The following is a 17,991-nucleotide window of genomic DNA, read 5'->3' on the forward strand; positions in this document are numbered from 1 at the left end:
ATGTGCTAATGTCTGTGTTGGATAATAGTGGAGATTGATTACTACACAGAAGCAGACAGAAAGAAAAGTCTTATTACATTTATACTTGCTGCAGGTATAGAAGAAAGAAAGAAGTTAAACATAAGAAGTAGCTATTTGAAAGATAAACCCATTTCCATGCTGACTTTCCAGGCCTCTTTCTAGGCTGAGCGACCCTGAAGGGCAAGTCTTATAGAGCAATGCCTAAAGTTATAGATGGTTAGAGAGCATAGATTATAGATAGACCTAGGACCTAGGTCTATAGGATATATAGGATGTAGGCTCTACAGCATATAGATTATAGATCAATGGTTATAGATTAAGATGAAAGTGATACTACTAAAAGATTAAAGCAACTTCTTATTTGTGCAATAATTAATTTTAAAGAGTCAGCTCTTTGCTTTTCAATGACATAAGAGTCTATTTACATGCAAGCTGCTCAGTACTGAAATGACAGGGTACTGAGGGCATTCCATTTCTAGGAATCAATCATAAGGAGTTAATCAGAGATGGTGAAAATGTTTTATTTGTAAGTGAAGTAACAACAATACACTTGAATATAGAGTCTTATGGGTCACTGACCTCGGATTCCCCATTACCTATACGGAGACAGCAACTTAATAGGTCAACAGGGTATATCTATTGTATTTATGGAGACTTTGTGTAGGAGGTTTACACACCCTTATTCCTGGGTATGACTCTTGTTCCTCAAGAGTGAGATACACTCAGTAAATTTAGAGAGTGAAATCATGGATAGTGTATTTCCAAGGTGCATCAAGAATGTATGGTGATTAACAATATCTCCTTCAGCTACACATGATATATTTATTCACAGATACCAAGCAAAGGTCCTCTCCAATGATATATTCAGTGAAGAATCAAACTGACACTCTATATAATGCCACCAAATGTCATCAGATTATTCTGGAAGTATATTTCATGCTTTAAATGATTTTTCTTATGTTTAAATGCTGTTAATTAAATAATAAAAGTTAAAGACCCTATTCTTAATTTTAAAGTTTCTCCTCTCTCAACTTTTACCTAAGGCTCTGAGTTAGTTACATGAATTATCCAGTTTTGCTGTCTTTTTTTTTTTTTTGATACTTAGTTGTAGTACTGTCAAATCCCCAGTCATAGATCAAAAAGGATAAATTGTAAGATGGCTAAGCAATTAGAACCACTAAATTCCAAAAATTAACAATTTGCCATTATATCAGTAAAACTATGTTAGTAAATGATTATGTAGTTTGTATCCTGGATTCTTGAGCTAATAAAAAAAGAAGTAATACTTTTTACTTACCTATATAATATAAAATTTTGTAAGTTCTTTTTGTGAGATGCATTTCCCTCAATGAGTAAAAGTTTCTCCTAAACTTGAAAGAAATCACCGAATTTTACACAGTAAAGCATTTAGAGGTTCTCACCTGAGTAAAGAAGGGTAGAAATGTGATATGCAAGAAAACCAATGTAATGGTTGCTTAAAAAATGGTTTCATGGAATTTGAAGCAGAGTCATCCATGCCATGCTGAAAAGTGCTGGGGAAATAAAATAATTATTTCATAATATACAGAAAACATTACCCATGAAGACCATCAAAACTTTTTATTCTCACTTAGTCAAAGTTAATGATTTTACACAAAATGATATCGTGTTAGAATGGACAATGCATTCATCCACTTGGAATCTGTGTTAATAGGTAACACAGAGGCCCCCATATAGCAATCCTTATACTTAGAAAGGTCTGACAATATCATCATTATATTATAATTCTCATTATAAAATTTGTCAAACATAAATGTATAAAGAATAGGACAGTAAATACCATTTCTATCTCCCTCCTCAACCTAGATCCAATAAATGTCAATATTTTGTCATATTTGCTTCATTTATGTAAGATGTTTAGCATAAAGATACCTCTCTTTATTATTTAAAGTGATTTATAAATACTAAACAATTAATGAGAATTTATAATTAATTCTGTATGCTCCTAAGAGCCTATAGAGAGCTTATAAAGAAGAATTTAACTGTAAAATATATGACTATGATTTCAAAATTAGAACAATTTGGCCAGAATATCTGGTTTACAACTATCTTTGGAGAAGTGACTATAACATTTTTCTTGGTTGGCCCAAATTCAACAATAAATCTTGAGGTAATAAGAAAGAATTTGCTACATAAAATCTTTAGTAGATAGCTTGGTTAATAAAATTTTTATCATAACAGGAGACTATACTTGCCTACATGGAGTGAGGAATAACAACTGGGAATATTTTAGAAATGGAATTGTTTGAAGTGGTACTCTTTTTATATATAGTACAGGAACAACAGCGTCTTTAAATAATATGTAGAACAGAATTCCATTCTGAAAACCCTTCTTACCTTTTCATTCCATATCCTGCTTCTTATAATATCACACTTTCCAAATTTGACCTAACTCTTCTCAGTCTGTCTTGCCAAATTGAACACCTTCTAATTAAATATACTTCAACATTTTTTAGACTTTAATATATCTCTTCTTTGAATATTTATTTATTTATTTATTTATTTATTTATTTTTGAGAGAGAGAGAGAGAGAGAGAGAGAGAGAGAGAGAGAGAGAGAGAATGAGCAGAGGAAGGGCAGAGGGAGAGAGAGAGACAGAGAATCCCAAGCAGGTTCCATACTGTCAGTGCAGAGCCTGGTGTGGGGGTTGAACCCACGAACTTTGAGATCATGACCCGAGCTGAAATCAGGATTAGGAGTCTTAACTGACTGAGCCACCCAGGGGCCCATAATATATCTCTTCTTTGAAAGCCATTTTTTTTTTTTTTTACTAATTTTTTTTTTTTTTTTTTTTACTAAATTTCAGAAAGAACAAAAGTTACTAGATAGGCTTCAAAATGAGGCTGTCATATTTCCAAACCTTACATTACACTGTGTGAACCAAGCAGAAGCTTAGATCAGGATCCTAGGATACGCTTTTCTAAGGAGTATGGACTTTGTGCCAGCAGTGAGGAATCACTGAAGACTTTAGAGCATGGGAGTTATATCAGCTATCTTATATTTTCAAAAAATCACTTGTGCAATAGTGTGGAGTGTTGACTAAAGAGATCAAGGCTAGGGAAGATCAGGCAGAAGAGAACAATGTCCTAAACCAAAGTAAGAGGCAGAGGAGACAGGGAGTAGGAGACAAATATAAAAATATAAAATTAATAGAATCAATGATATTCATTCCCTAAAGACATGGGGTTGGAGATGGCACAGGGAGAAGGTAGAAGGAGAAGGGCTAAGGGTTAAGAGAAACCTGGGATGGCTCAAAGGCATTTTACTTAGTTTCAGATATGTTGAGGGAACTGCAGGAATTTGAAGTATATCCAAAGAGAGACACCCACTTGAAACTTAGATTTGCTGATGTAACATATACAAGAGATATCTAGGGGGAAGATATTGATGTGGAAGTCATTAGCATAATGGCAAAGCCAAGGGGATGGCTGTGCCATTACCCAAAAGAAAGTGTAAAAGGAAAAGAGATGGTCTGGAACACACTGACAATTAAAGGATGAAGCGAGAAAAAGAAGCACTCAAATGAAACCAAGAAGGAATAATCAGAGATGCAGGCAAAGAGCCAGGAGACAGTGATGTTAGGTAAACCAAGGGAAGAAAAATGGCCAGTAGTGATAAAAGCTGCACAAAGGGTAATTGAACGTAGGGACAAAGATTTGAGTTAGCTACTGGGTAGGCATGGATGACCTGGCCCACGTTTTTTGCTTAGCATGATGAGGGCAGTTGCAGTGCATTGAACGAATGGTAGGTGTGAAAGTGCAGACAATGAGTGCATACTACATTTAGAAAGGAAACATAGGGGCGCCTGGGTGGCTCAGTCGGTTAAGCGGCCGACTTCGGCTCAGGTCATGATCTCGTGGTCCGAGAGTTCGAGCCCCGCGTCGGGCTCTGTGCTGACCGCTCAGAGCCTGGAGCCTGTTTCAGAATCTGTGTCTCCCTCTCTCTGACCCTCCCCTGTTCATGCTCTGTCTCTCTCTGTCTCAAAAATAAATAAACGTTAAAAAAAAATTTAAAAAAAAAAGGAAACATAAAAATAAAGAATTTTTTTTTTTTTTTTTTTTTTAAGTAGGCTTCACACTCAGCACAGAGCCCAGCGAGGGGCTTGACCCTGAGATCAAGACCTGAACTGAGATCAAGAGTTGGGTGCTTAATTATCTGAGCCACCCAGGTGCCCCCAAAAGAATATTTTTAAATATAAAAGAGTCTTTGGAGAAAGAGTCAGAAGACAGAAAGAGTATTTAAAAGACTACAGCTACGGAGTAGGAGGTAAATGTGATCGAGAGCTCAGGTGAAAATATTTGTTTTGGTTGGGAAAAGAGATACATTGATCAAAGGATTTAGAGGGAGTAAGGATCGAGATAATTATTAAAATGGAAATGAGAAGTTAAAGTACATTCATGATGATCTAGGTTTTCTCAGAAAAGTATAGGGGCAAAGTCATCTGCTAACAAATAGTGGGATAGGGCAAGGTGGAGGGTTTGCTAAAGTGGAGGAGGATGGAAGAGAAAGCCACCCAGATGTAAGACAAACACTGGAGTTATCAGAAAGTACAAAAGGCCAGCTAAGTGAATGTCATGGGCAGTGTTCCAAATTCTGGATGGAGAGGCCAAGAAAGTGAGGGAAGAGAGAAGGGATATGCACTAGCAAGGGAGCTAGGAAGGGTTGGTACTGGCATAACGTGAGAGGAGAAGAAGCAAGCATTCTGGAAAGAAAGAAGACCTCATAGGAAAGCAGTCTGGAAGAAAAGGATGGGACAAGAGATGAAGGGCTTGATGAGAGACCAGTAGGGATCGGGGGCTGTGGTATTGTAACCTCTGCCCATTCTACCACCTACATGATTGAGCCCTTTGCATAAAGTCCGTTCAGTCTAATTATCGGGGGGGGGGGGGGGGGGGCAGTTCATTTCTCCAAGAATGAAAACCTTACCTAGAAAGTACTCTCTGCCATGGTCAGCTGGCTCTCTAGACTGCTCTACCTCAAAACCTTATAAAAAGTCTTCCCTGACTAAGAAATTTTCTATCTCACCACCTCATCCCTGTCTATGGTCTTATTTTGCTTTGTTTCTTCTTAGGACTTAAGTCTACCTCCGATCCTCTTACATTTATTTTTTTTGCTGTCTGCTCTGTACCCAAGGGGAGGGTCACTGAAGATTATCTAGAGGCAGTGCACGGGCACATGCAGGAGCTCTGGAGCCAGACAGACTGAGTTTGTATTTTGGTGTTTTGGGTGGGCTTTTTATTGGACACACAGTGTGGTTTGACAATTTATTCAGTTTCAGTTTTCTCATTGGTAAAATGGTAAAAAAGAAATAATAACCACCTCACGAGGTCAGCGTGATGATTGAGATAATGCACATAAAGGACCTAGAAAGTGTATGTACATAATCCAGGACCAACATATGTAACATATTATCAGCATGAAAACAACGGTTGTAAACACTTCTTAAGAAGGTCTACAACTATCTCAGAGTCTAAATGGTTGCCTAATACAGTTTCATCCTTGAGATTAGAAAACAATAATGGAGAATCTAAGGATAATGGAATGGTTATTTGGAATGGTGTGAAAACTTCTCAGACCACAAACCACTGGCAATACGGTATTTCCCAGAACACTTCTGCCAGTACCTAAGCTCTTTTATTCCGCTCATGGTTTCTCAGTCATCCCGGTAATAGTAGGGTTATTTGGCTATAAGAAATGTTATGGCAGATGTTTATGGTCTCAGAGGGGGTGGGATCTGTATAAGCATTTAATTCCACAGCAAGATCCCAAATTAGTGTCATTATTCTGGAGAGTATAACAGGGTGAAAATTGGCCCACAAGCCTCAATGGGGGAATGAAATGATGAGCTGGCTATTAGATAACCTCTAATGATGTTTTGGTATACACTTAAAAGAGAGGATGCTCTAAATAATTCATAGTGGAGAATAAAACACAATCATATGAGCCACAGAGTTATATTTTCCACAAGACTTAAAAGAACTTTGATACAGCAAATTTAAATACTCTTTAAAAAATAAGTAATTGTCCATAGGTTGAAGCAAAATACATTTCCTCACATTTCCAAATTAGCAGATTGTAAAGATGTTTTTGCTTAGGGGGAAAAATGTGAATTGGGGGAAATTCCTTGCCTTTGCCCTTCCTCCAGCATCAGCTGGCCTTTGCCCCTTCCCTCTCGCTAACATCAGACAGACTCTGCGGTCTTCACAGCATGCCACTTGGGCCCTCTGCCCCAGATTCAGTCTCTTGTGGGTCTGTGATGTACAAGTATGTTGCCTTCCTTCCTTTCTTCATTAACAAAACTGAATGACTTTTGGGGGCTTATGCAGCCAGCTGCTGCTAGAAAGAAAGAAATCCAATGCACATCAAAAGTGAGAACAACTGATAAGCAAAAAAGAGTTAGCTGGGTTTTACGCTTCTCTTGTGCCACCCTGCTTTTGGCTGCCCTCCCAGGAGAACTCTGTCTCATAATACGATGCTAATGGATTAAATCTCCAGGATGGAATTGAGGCAGCAGAGGGATGTAAGTTTCACAGGGGTGGAGGGGCCAGGCCAGACACCTCACTTCTGTGTCTACCATAGTGCCTAAGCCACCGGAGGTGCTCAAGAAATTAAAGTACCAAGAGAAGGGGCGCCTGGGTGGCGCAGTCGGTTAAGCGTCCGACTTCAGCCAGGTCACGATCTCGCGGTCTGTGAGTTCGAGCCCCGCGTCAGGCTCTGGGCTGATGGCTCGGAGCCTGGAGCCTGTTTCCGATTCTGTGTCTCCCTCTCTCTCTGCCCCTCCCCCGTTCATGCTCTGTCTCTCTCTGTCCCAAAAATAAATAAAAAACGTTGAAAAAAAAATTTAAAAAAAAAAAAAAATAAAGTACCAAGAGAAGACCACAAGTTTAGAAGAAGTAGAATTAGTTTGAAACTGAACTACAGAGATAGCAATGGAATATTCGAGACAATGAAGACATGCAAGCCTTTCTGATGTCTCAAAAATCACAATTAACCATGAACGTGTAGAGAGAGCCAAATTCAATCTACTTCACCATTTTATTTATTTTTATGTTTATTTATTTTTTAAATGTTTATTTATTTATGTAGAGAGAGGAAGAGCAGGCATGCACATCCACGGGGAAGGGGCCGAGAGAGAGAGAGAGAGAGAGAGAGAGAGAGAGAGAGAGAAAGAATCCCAAGCATGCTCTATGCCCGGCATGGACCCTGACACAGGGTTTGATCCCATAACCTAGGCCAAAATCAGGAGTTGGACACTTAACTGACACACCACACAGGTGCCCCATCTACGTCACCATTTTAAACACAGTTCTAAGTCATTATTTTGCTTTCATAATCCAGCATTATCCCTGGGACTATAAATAGTTGCATGAATATCATTCAGTGAGAGAAATTAAGGTAAGACACTTAGGATAAACAATGGCTCCCCACACTTCTCCTGCCCCCTGCCTTATGTTTCTCATGATGAAAATAACTCTTTGAGGTTAGACAATAATGATTTGAATTTGGAAAATGACTGGCACAATGCTGGGACAGACTGTAGGTACACAGCAGAAATTGGTTAAAAAAAAAGAAAAGAAAAGAATGGGGCGCCTGGGTGGCTCAGTTGGTTGAGGGTCTGACTTTGGCTAAGGTCATGATCTCCTGATGGTTTGTGGGTTTGAGCCCCACATCACCTTGCTGTTCTCAGCACAGGGCCTGCTTCAGATCTTCTGTCCCCTCCCCCATCCCTCCCCTACTCATGCTTTCTTAAAAATAAATAAAAACATTAAAAACAAAAAAAAGAAAAAAGAATGAACAGTGGCAATGAAGATGAATTTCAGGGGCCATCTGTGACAAGCAATCTTGAGTGGTGTATAGCCGAAGGGCAGATGGAGAACAGGACAGATGGTGGTGAGGCAGAATAAGACTGGATCCCAGAAGACAGGGCAGGAACCAGCTAGTCAAAGATTCAGGGCACAGGCCTTCTTCAAAGGTCATGACTAGCCCTTCACCAGTGTTTTACTTTATTACCTTATTAGAATCACATATAAGGCTGTTTGTGATTAGAATCACATATAGGCTTAAACAAAAAAATAGAAAGTTTATTCAAAAGCAATGTTTAGAGGAAGGGGATTATGGGGGTCATTTAATCTAAACAAAATGGCTAAAACAACTAACTTCCCTTTCTGAATCCTTTTGCATTCTGCCACTTTTTTTTAACATGTTAATTATTTCAATTTTTATTTCTACTCAGTACGTACTTATTTTTTAACAGCTTTATTAAGGTGTCTAATTCATATACCACAAAATTTACTCATTTTGAGTTTACAGCAAAGTGGTTTCTACTATATTCACAGAGTTGTGCAAACTTCACCACTATCTAATTTTATAATTTTTTCATTAGCCTCAAAAGAGATCGTACACCTATTAGGAGGTATGACCGATTCTCCCCTCCTTTCAGCCACTGGCAACTGACTAATCTACCTTCTGTCTCTCATTGCTTATTTTGGAAATTTCTAGTAAAACAAACCTTACAATATGTACTCTCTTTGGTCTGGCTTTTTTTTTACTTCACAAATGCTTTTGAAGTTCAGCCCTGAGGTAGGAAGCACCTGTCAGCACCCCATAGTTTTTTATGGCTGAATGATATTCCCCTGTATGGATAGGCCACATTTTGTTTGTCCACTCACCAATTGGTGGGCATTTGGGTTCTTTTCACTCTGTGCTATTATGAAAAATCCTGCTATGAACACTGTGTACAAATCTTTGTACTGACATACATTTTTGCTTTGTTTACATATATACACCTAAGAGTAAAACTGCTGGGTCAGATGACCGTATGTTCAACATTTTACATAAGCATACTCTATGCTTAATGTTTTGAGGAACGACTTGCTTTCAAAGCATGCCAGGCACTCTAGCAATATGAAAAATGAAATTTTAGTCTAATATGCTCTGCTTTGTGAGGGACAGTGACATACTTTAAAATAAATAAGTAAATAAAAAGGCTAAGACCATAACCTCAAAATGATTACCTAGTGTTGGTTTGAAACCAGAGACACAGCATTGAAATACCTTGGGATTTAGTTCTTCAAAGCCATATTGGTGATACCAAGTGAACCCCAAGATAGTAGGTCTGCTATTCTGGTCATAGTGGTCAATATTCTGGCCTATTTCTGATGATTCTGGTTTTTGCCTATTAGGTTGGCACTTGTACTGAAAATCATCCTTCTGTGTTGTTAAATATTGTAACACTGGGGACAGTGGCTATGTGTGTGTAAATAAATTCAATGTTAACATGGAAAATTTTATTAGACTTTACTTGATGGTAGATACTTCATCTTGCTCAATGCTATAATCCTGGTGCTTAATCCCTGTGCTTAATCACAGGGGCTAGAGAGGCAGCAACATTTGTTGAATTGAAAATGAACTGCATTTACCTAAAATTCTACAAATTTAATTTTAATTTGCTACAGAGAAACTAAAATTAACATTCTATGCAAGCAAAATGCAACATACAGAACCATGTTGGGGTATGTATATGAATGTGCACTGAGTATACTTCTGAATGTGCAGTTTAACTGCCTTTATGAAAGATCTACAAGCAATAGGCATTTTGGAAAAATACACGGTGAATATTTCATGTTTCGGCACGTCTCTTTCCCTGGAGGACAAACTTAAAGTACTCCTTTTATAACATTCTAACAGAAATCTACAAAGGAGAGTTAAAAGAGAACACACATTTTTGCAAACAGGTTTCATTCTTCCTGAAAAGATTTTAAAATCATGTATTCCTGCCCTGGGATTTAGTGGTCCTACGTTAAACTCAGAAAGGAAAATACATTCAGTTTATCTGTCAGAACTACTTGGAAGAAAGGCAGTCACCTTCAAAAAAAGGCATATCACATGTAGTGACAAATGTCAGGTACAGTTTATGAAAAATTCAGTACTATCAACATCTGATTGTTACTTTTCACCAATCCCTCAAAGCACAGCTTAATTTTTAAATGTGAGCTAGAGACATATTTTTTTCTTCAATACTAATAATATGACAATTGCATACTCTGGTTGTGAAAAGAAGCTCAATAAGTCAATAGGGTCCTTGCAACACACATACAATTTTTTCCTACTTGGTGAAGATCACCCTGTAGATTTCCTTTGTCAATATAAAGCAAAATATATTTCAAAGATTACACTGGTATTCTAGAAAAACAATCATAACATTTAAATCAACTTGAATGGATACAATTTGTGAAAATTTATACAAACTGAGAAATATTGAAAAGGAAAGTACCTAGACTTTGTTCATGCTTAAAGGCAACGTAGCTATCTGTGTTTTATATTAAGAAAAACCAGAGGCGGTGCTTGGTGTAAAATGTTCTGTAATCTTGGTTGAAATTAGCAATTTAAATTTGTTGAATGAGGTTACAGTGCAGTATCTAATGCACAAATCACAGAGATTTGAGTACTTGCATAGTTGTTAAAAAAATGTACCAAAAGGCCATGGGTTAACAATAATCAATGTAAGTTACATTATTATTATTAAAATGTGCAATCTTTGATAATAATTTATTTGTTTTACAAATGTATTGGGGGGTTAAAATTTTTCTATTCATCTGTGACAAACCATGAAATTCAATATTGCTCACCATGACCAATCCATGAAATTTGTCAACTTTGTTCCTGATTTTCACAGGGCCTTCCTCTCAGATGAAATGACCCGTTGAACTAAGAGCATAGCAATTTTTTCATCTATGGTAAATCAGTTTAGTTTACTAGGATTTATTATGTGCTTCAGACCTTGAGCTTTTTATGATTATGAACTATTATGCATATAATCCCAAACTTACAGCAATTTATCTTACTATTTCTTCCCCTTCCTGAAAGAATTCTCCATTTCTAAAATTAGTTCTTCTTGCCAGAAGAAACAATCTATAAACAATGGGTTTGTTGAAAGTCAAAGAGTGGGTGAAAATTATAGGGAAGGTGAAATCAAACTTGTTAATTACTCTTAGAATTTCTAACACAGAAGTCTCAAAATTCACTGAAAATCAAGATTTATATATTTCTCCTACCAGAATCTTCCAGAAAGGAATACTTTACCTAATTTATCCTAAGAAATAAAAATATTCATCATTTTTCCTACCCAAGAAACTACAAATATGCAATTATCTAGTCTTTTGAGATTTGGAGGAGAGTTTAAAGAAACTTGTATAATTATATTATGATAAGATCTACTCCAGCCTCTTCTACAATATTACCAATTTGAATGAAATAAACCAGAAAAGTAGTTCAAAATTTTAATTTCCCTAAATCTTATTTACTATGTAAAAGCTTTCAATATTTTAAAAATGCAGTTGCTGGGGTGCCTGGATGGCTCAGTTGGTTGAGCACCCAATTCGTGATTTCGGCTCAGTCATGATCTCACAGTTTGTGGGATTGAGCCCCGCAGCGGGTTCTGTGCTGACAGTGCAGAGACTGCTTGGGATTCTCTTTCTCCCTCTCTCTATCTGCCCCACCCCACTCGTGTGCACACACACACACTCTCTCTTTCTCTCAAAATAAATAAATTTTCAAATAAAGTAAAAATAAAAATAAAATGCACTTGTCGAGTCTCTGCTTTGTTGTCCTGCCCATTGTTCCCCTGCAGTGTATTCAATTAACTTCTATCTCCTTTGTTCTGCCTTGGGTGAATTCTTTCACCACCCTACCACCAGCCTTCACCTGATTGGGTCACCCCACATTTGGTGGCTCTCACAGGGAACCTCTGTTGGTCTGGGACTTTCCTTGGATTATCTGGGAACTTCTTGGGACTCTTCCCTTGGTGGATGGATTCTAGTACTCGTTGGGAAACTGAAGCTCAGGAGGAGGTTATTCCTCCATGAGGATCCAAACTCCAGGGGGAACCAGTTCCCCTCTTGCCCTTTGGAGGGACCCTTTTCTCCCTCTCCCTTACTCTTCTCAGCCCTTCTGTGGTCTAACCCTAGTACACCTCATACAACTGAAGATCTCTAGCCCAGGTGGCTCCCAGGTGTGGTCTGAAGGTCTGAGGGTGAACAAGTTGGACTGCCCATGCCTGTGAGGGCAAAGGACTTCTGTCCTCTCTCCCACTCCATCCCCCCGAGGCATCCATCCCCAAAGTGTGGCAGCTCATCCAGGGTCAATCCACACGTTAGTAACGGAATTGGTTGGAATGCTTTCCTGATGCTGGCTATCTCTCAGTCACCTTGCTTCTTTCTGCCCTTCTTTTTTCCCTTTGTTCCTGAGGATCCAGGCACCATCTTGATCTATTGGCAAAATCTGTTACTATCTGTGTGAGTGAATCCAACAATTCCATGAATCAACAAGGATTCCAGCCCACACTATGGGAGGATCCGCTCCCCCTAAATTCTATGGAGCTGGCCACCAGGGAATTTCACTCAAATTGCCTATCAGCTTGTTGATCTAATACCATGCTCTGGTCTATAACCGCACAGAATGTCTGACGGACTGACAATTTTAGGTAGGGACAGGTGCCTCCCCTGTCTGGCATGAAGCAGCTAATGAAGATGATACCTCTGCCCAAATGCCAAAGATTTGTCATTGTTGACCTGTCAAGGGGGAACATAGAGGCCACTTTTAGGCAACAGGCTTGAGCAATGGGTAAAAGGGGCCACAGTGACCGCTGAACTGAATGCAAACAGGCTCTTTAGGCTCTTTAGGGCAAACAGCCCACTTCAATATATCCATAAGCCCTAGCTGGCCAATGGGCTGCTTACAACCTGGCACAGGTACCAAAAAAGGAAAATTCCATACATTCTTATACCTCCTCACTACCACCCCTGTAACTGTAGCCCCCATCACTGTCTCCTGGCAGGCAGTCTCTCCTTTACTCTTTTGCCTGGTGCTTCCTTGCAGTATATTCAATAAACTTCTATCTCTTAAAAAAAAAAAAATGCAATTGCTGAGGCACCTGGCTGACTCAGTCAGTAGAATACATGACTTCTGATCTTGGGGTTTTGAGTTCAAAGCTCATATTGGGCATGTAGTTTACTTTAAAAAATAGGTAGATAAATAGATAGATACACAGACAGAAAATAAAAATTCAATTACTTAATCCTATTTCTACTTGCCATTACTAGCTTAGGCACTCAGCCTACTACTAAAAATGCAAATCTATGGCAGATTAACTGGCAGTATGGAACCATTAGGTTTCTTCCAGATTTGGGAATATTTTAGAATCCTCTTTTAAAATTTTTCAATTAAAGAAAATTACTTCATATAAAATTAAAACTAAAAACTATTTCCAAAAAGCCATTAAATATGATTTTCTTTTTCTATGAAATGATTAAAATAACTGACTATTAATATAATCATTTAAACAACTCAAATAGTGAAGCTCAAGATAACCCTGATCCTACTGGAGCCTTAGCATCTGAATAAGATTGATAACAGAGATACAGCACAGTATTAGTTCCTTTCGTAAAATGGCCCAATTTACAATATCAAAAATGCACTTCAAAATATTTCTATTCGCTGCTTCACACAATTCAATAAGTAGTATAAAAATAACTTTAAGTCACATTATATACCCTAATAGCTAAAAAAATATGTTTGATACTTACTGATATAATTCAGTTAATGGTGAAGTCAAAATGACTAATGTTGTAAACAGATTATTACAATGGGTATGAATTTTAAAAATTTTATCATCTATATACTGATGGGGATTCAAAAGCTTCTGTACAGATGTGCAAATTGACCATAACAAGTTCTCAGTGCATATTAAAATTGTTGTGACATCAAGTCTATTGGAAAGAAAAAAGAAAATTTTGTTAAGCAAAATTGTTTCTCTGACTGGTACATACACTATCATCCCTATCTCTTATATTAAACAAATGTAAGGATAGAAATATTTGGTTAGATATCAGAGCTTCAGAAATCAAAGACAAACAGAAAACATCAAAGCTTAGCGTTTGAGTTTCCAGGTGTTAGATAACCCATATACCACTATCTTTAGGAATAGTGAGGTCTCTAATACTAAAATATGTTGGGAGGGCTTTTTTTTTTTTTTTAAGGCTTACTTTTCATTATTAGGATACTGTTCAAAAAGCTCAAGACACTTTCCTTCAAATTATGTCCAACAAAAAAGGAGGCAGATTAAAAGAAAATTTGCTATTACCCACATATATATGATAGGTAAAGTTTTGATAAGAGAATAATTCTCCTTATCCAAGTACAAGCTGTCAAAAGAAAGTTACAAGTTTGGGTAAACACGTTTCCCTAGCAAGTGGGAGAGGAGAAAAAAATGAGACCAGAAGCACAAATGGAGAAGCCTATAGTTTCAGAAATTTTCAATATTGAATAAATTTGTGGAAACTTTGTTGTATTATATAATCTTATTCATAAACTCATTTGTTTCTATCTTTCTTTTGTTTCAACAGAGACCCAAAGATCTGTTCAAAGATTATTTTGGTATATGACTGACTGAATTGTATAAACCTCAGTTAATTTCCTCTTTTTTTTCTTTTAAATTCAGTGTTGAAGAAATAGAAGATAGAAATTATGAAGTGATAAGAAAACAAATAAGTTTGAAGATCTTTTAAATGACATTTTGGCCTCAAGTTTATTATATATGTAAAATAAATTTATACATATACTACATATTACAACGATTACATATATATAGTTTTAGCCATACTAAAAACATCAATAATCGCCTTTAGGAAGGTTTAGCTGTCGTTTGCATCCACTTTCTCTAATTGTTAACTAAACAATTACAAATCGAAGATATGTACACACACACACACACACACACACACACACACAATCTGATTTCCACAGTAATGGTGGTTTAGTATTAACCATTCAAATATGACAATTTATTTATTTTACTTAAAAAAACTAGAAGAAATAATTCTAGCATTTCATGGCATTTTTATGTAACCATCCAGAAAACAAAAACCAAAAGTCTCCATTGTACAGTTAATTAACTATACTACCAAGTTCATGAGCTAATAGTAAATCTGATTTCACACACATCTCATAATGACTTGCCACCTCCGAGTCAAAAGTGATTTAATCTACATAAGGAAAAGAATGAAGGTACCCTTTGCTCTCAAAAAAAGCCTTTCCCTCTATTCTTCAGAGTTCAATGATTTAAAAATGTTTGGTAAGTAATTCAAAACAGCCTTTGCAAAATACCATATTTATGAAACACTGTAGCAGGACCTAAATACCCTTCAAATGCAGCATGTTTTACAAGAACATGATCAGGAAATGATTCCCACTGCCAAAAAGAAAAAACAAAAAAACCCTCTGATGTCTCTAGATTCCTCCAAAAATATATCTGAAAAAAAAATCTTTTATACCTAAAAGACACTTCTTAATCACATTGGTGAGAATATTTAGAAAACAAAAACCTTTTCTTCATATGGCCTGTTGTCATGTAAGCAAATTTTTGTAAAGGTCATTGCCTAGATGTCTCATGGACCTGGACCATATATAATTTAGTCATTAATATCCCGTGACTGCTGCTCCTCATTTTCTGTGATTTCACATTTTGTTAAACTGGCTTTTAGTAATACATATTGAAAAAGAAAGGGGGGGGGAGAGGTAATTACAATATATCAAGAAGAAAAATTATTAGACAAAGGAGTTTCCTTAATGAAGATTAAGTACACTATTTAAAGATATACAAACAAAAACTAAAATCCCCCAGTTGCCTAGAATCTCAAAGTCAAATTAACTACCCCATCACAGAACATTTTTCTCCATTTCAGGGCCCCAATTCTCCCTCTTTATCTTATTTATTAAGTTTTGTATATAAGTGTCTTAGATTGTAATACATCCTGAATCATTTTTTAGAAACTAGTGGGTTCTATACACAATTTTAAGAAGAAAAAAAGAGCACAGTCATTTTGATTCAAGTTCCACATTTCCACTTTAGTACCTCAGGAGAATTGAATACAATTTCCTCTCAGATGTTAGGAACGTGTTAACTATACAAGGAGCTATATCATGAGATTTAGAATTACATTCTGCTTTATACCAGCTGATGAAAGAGTTTTCTTGAAAAGCAATGGTTTTCACAACTTCAATTACCTTATCTGTGGAGTTCTCTTATAACTGGGATGGGCCCGAGCATATCTGGAGGCCAGTAGACCCAAACATTTCTCCAGCACATCTGTTAGAATTTCCTGGGCTAACTTCGGGGGCAGAATGGTCCAGAGATCATGGTGAAGAGCGCAGAAGAAATAATGCCACATCTGGAGTGAGAAGGAGCATCTTTCCCCCTGGCAAAACCACCACACGTTAAACAACAGAATCACATCTTCCAAAATGCCAGTTTGCTTCCTATGAACATAATTAATTCAGGCTGAAAGGAAATAGCTGGAGAGTTTGACACACTAGATGACCAAGAAAGATTTTTGACAAGATGTAAAACATCCTTATTGACAAAGGAACATATGTTTTATTTCAATTACGAGACCAGATATTCTAGTGCAAACCCAGACCACAAGCCTTTAACCTAGCATATCTAGTTTTACCTACTCCTAGCCTGGAGTTTAAAATTCATTTTAAGCAATCAGCTTTACAGTTGCCAAAAAAGTCATACTAGTTTAAGATGGTGGGCTGATGCTCCTAAAATTAAATGTTAATAATTTAAATGTTTTAAGTATGTATATGTTTCTGAGACTATTAGCATCATTGAGGTGCTAATGTTTGAGATTTCACATTATAATGAAATGACAGGAGTAAAAATAAACTTACATGCCACATACTTATTAACATGCATGATACCAAGGGGCATGGGTAACTATTAAAGATTATTGCATCAGGCTATTCCATTCATGGAGTTCTAATAACAATGCTAGAAACAGACACTACAATGGTCTGATTTTACAAGATTTTGTAAACCTAAAGCAGATGTTATAGTCTCGTCATGTCTTAGTATTTTTACAGTACTTCATACATCCAAGGGGCCAGATTCTCATTCCTTTCCACCCCCCTACAGACCTCTTCTGTGTACCAAATTTTCCCTGACCACAGAGGAAGACCCAGCAGTGGCCAAGGCCAATGGGAACAGGCAGAAATAGAAGGTGGCCTCAAGTGATTTACGAGCATTAATTAGTTAACATGCTCTCAGGGAGGTAGGCTAGTAGTTTGACCTCATTTTCCTCAAACCAGATTAAAAAAATCACTTGAAATTGGAAGAGTTGAATGAGTTTTTCAAACATTACCCAGATCATTACTATATCAAAAGTTAAATGAGTAAAACTTCCCATTTTATCCCTAAGCAATCCTCTTTGACTTAAAATTCGGCTTTGCTAACTACTTATCTTTCTCAAACATTATCTGAAGAAAAATCTGCTATACTCTTATATCAAAAATTGATAATTTTTCATGCATATATGCCTATCAGTATTCTCCTTACATATTCTTCTGATAATTTCCCTGATTACTAAAATCTTTTGTAGTCACTGTAGTAATAATCTATAATTATTATCTATTGACTTCCAAATGGAGTTTATAAATGAGTAGAACGGGGATACTTGGGTGGGAATCCAGGCATCAAAATGTCTAAGAGTCAGGATCAAAAGAGAAGGCTTTGACCACTCTTAAATTCTACACTAGATGTGTATCAAAACTGTTAAAAAAAATTACAAAATTCGTGTGGGAGTAGCGAAATCATAGTTTCTTATGCTTTGCGGTGTGTTCTGTGATAAGGAATGTTTTTTAAAATTTCCTAAAAGGGCGCCTGGTGGCTCAGTCAGGTGAGCGTCGGACTCTGGCTCAGGTTGTGATCTTGGGGTTTGTGAGTTTGAGCCCTGCATTGGACTTGCGGCTGTCAGCTCAGAGCCTGCTTCAGAACCTCTGTCTCCATCTCTCTCTGCCCCTCTGCCACTCATGATCTCTCTCTCTCAAAGATAAAAAAAAATGAAAAAAAGATAAGATTTTCTTAAATCAGAA

At 37.0% G+C, this 17,991-nt stretch overlaps 1 protein-coding gene across 1 annotated transcript in view; it reads right to left on the reverse strand.

The window, feature by feature from the left end:
• The window catches only part of KIAA0825 (KIAA0825 ortholog), a 385,194-nt gene that overhangs the window by 247,526 nt on the left and 119,677 nt on the right, over nt 1–17,991 (reverse strand). The window contains exons 10-12 of the mRNA XM_049648593.1: nt 16,123–16,313; nt 13,644–13,826; nt 1,443–1,553 (exon numbers count right to left, since the gene is read on the reverse strand). Of these exons, the coding sequence (XP_049504550.1) occupies nt 1,443–1,553; nt 13,644–13,826; nt 16,123–16,313 (485 nt within the window). The remainder of the gene's footprint in view (nt 1–1,442; nt 1,554–13,643; nt 13,827–16,122; nt 16,314–17,991) is intronic.

Source organism: Panthera uncia, assembly GCF_023721935.1.
Source record: "Panthera uncia isolate 11264 chromosome A1 unlocalized genomic scaffold, Puncia_PCG_1.0 HiC_scaffold_17, whole genome shotgun sequence".
In the NCBI taxonomy this organism is placed as follows: Eukaryota; Metazoa; Chordata; class Mammalia; order Carnivora; family Felidae; genus Panthera; species Panthera uncia.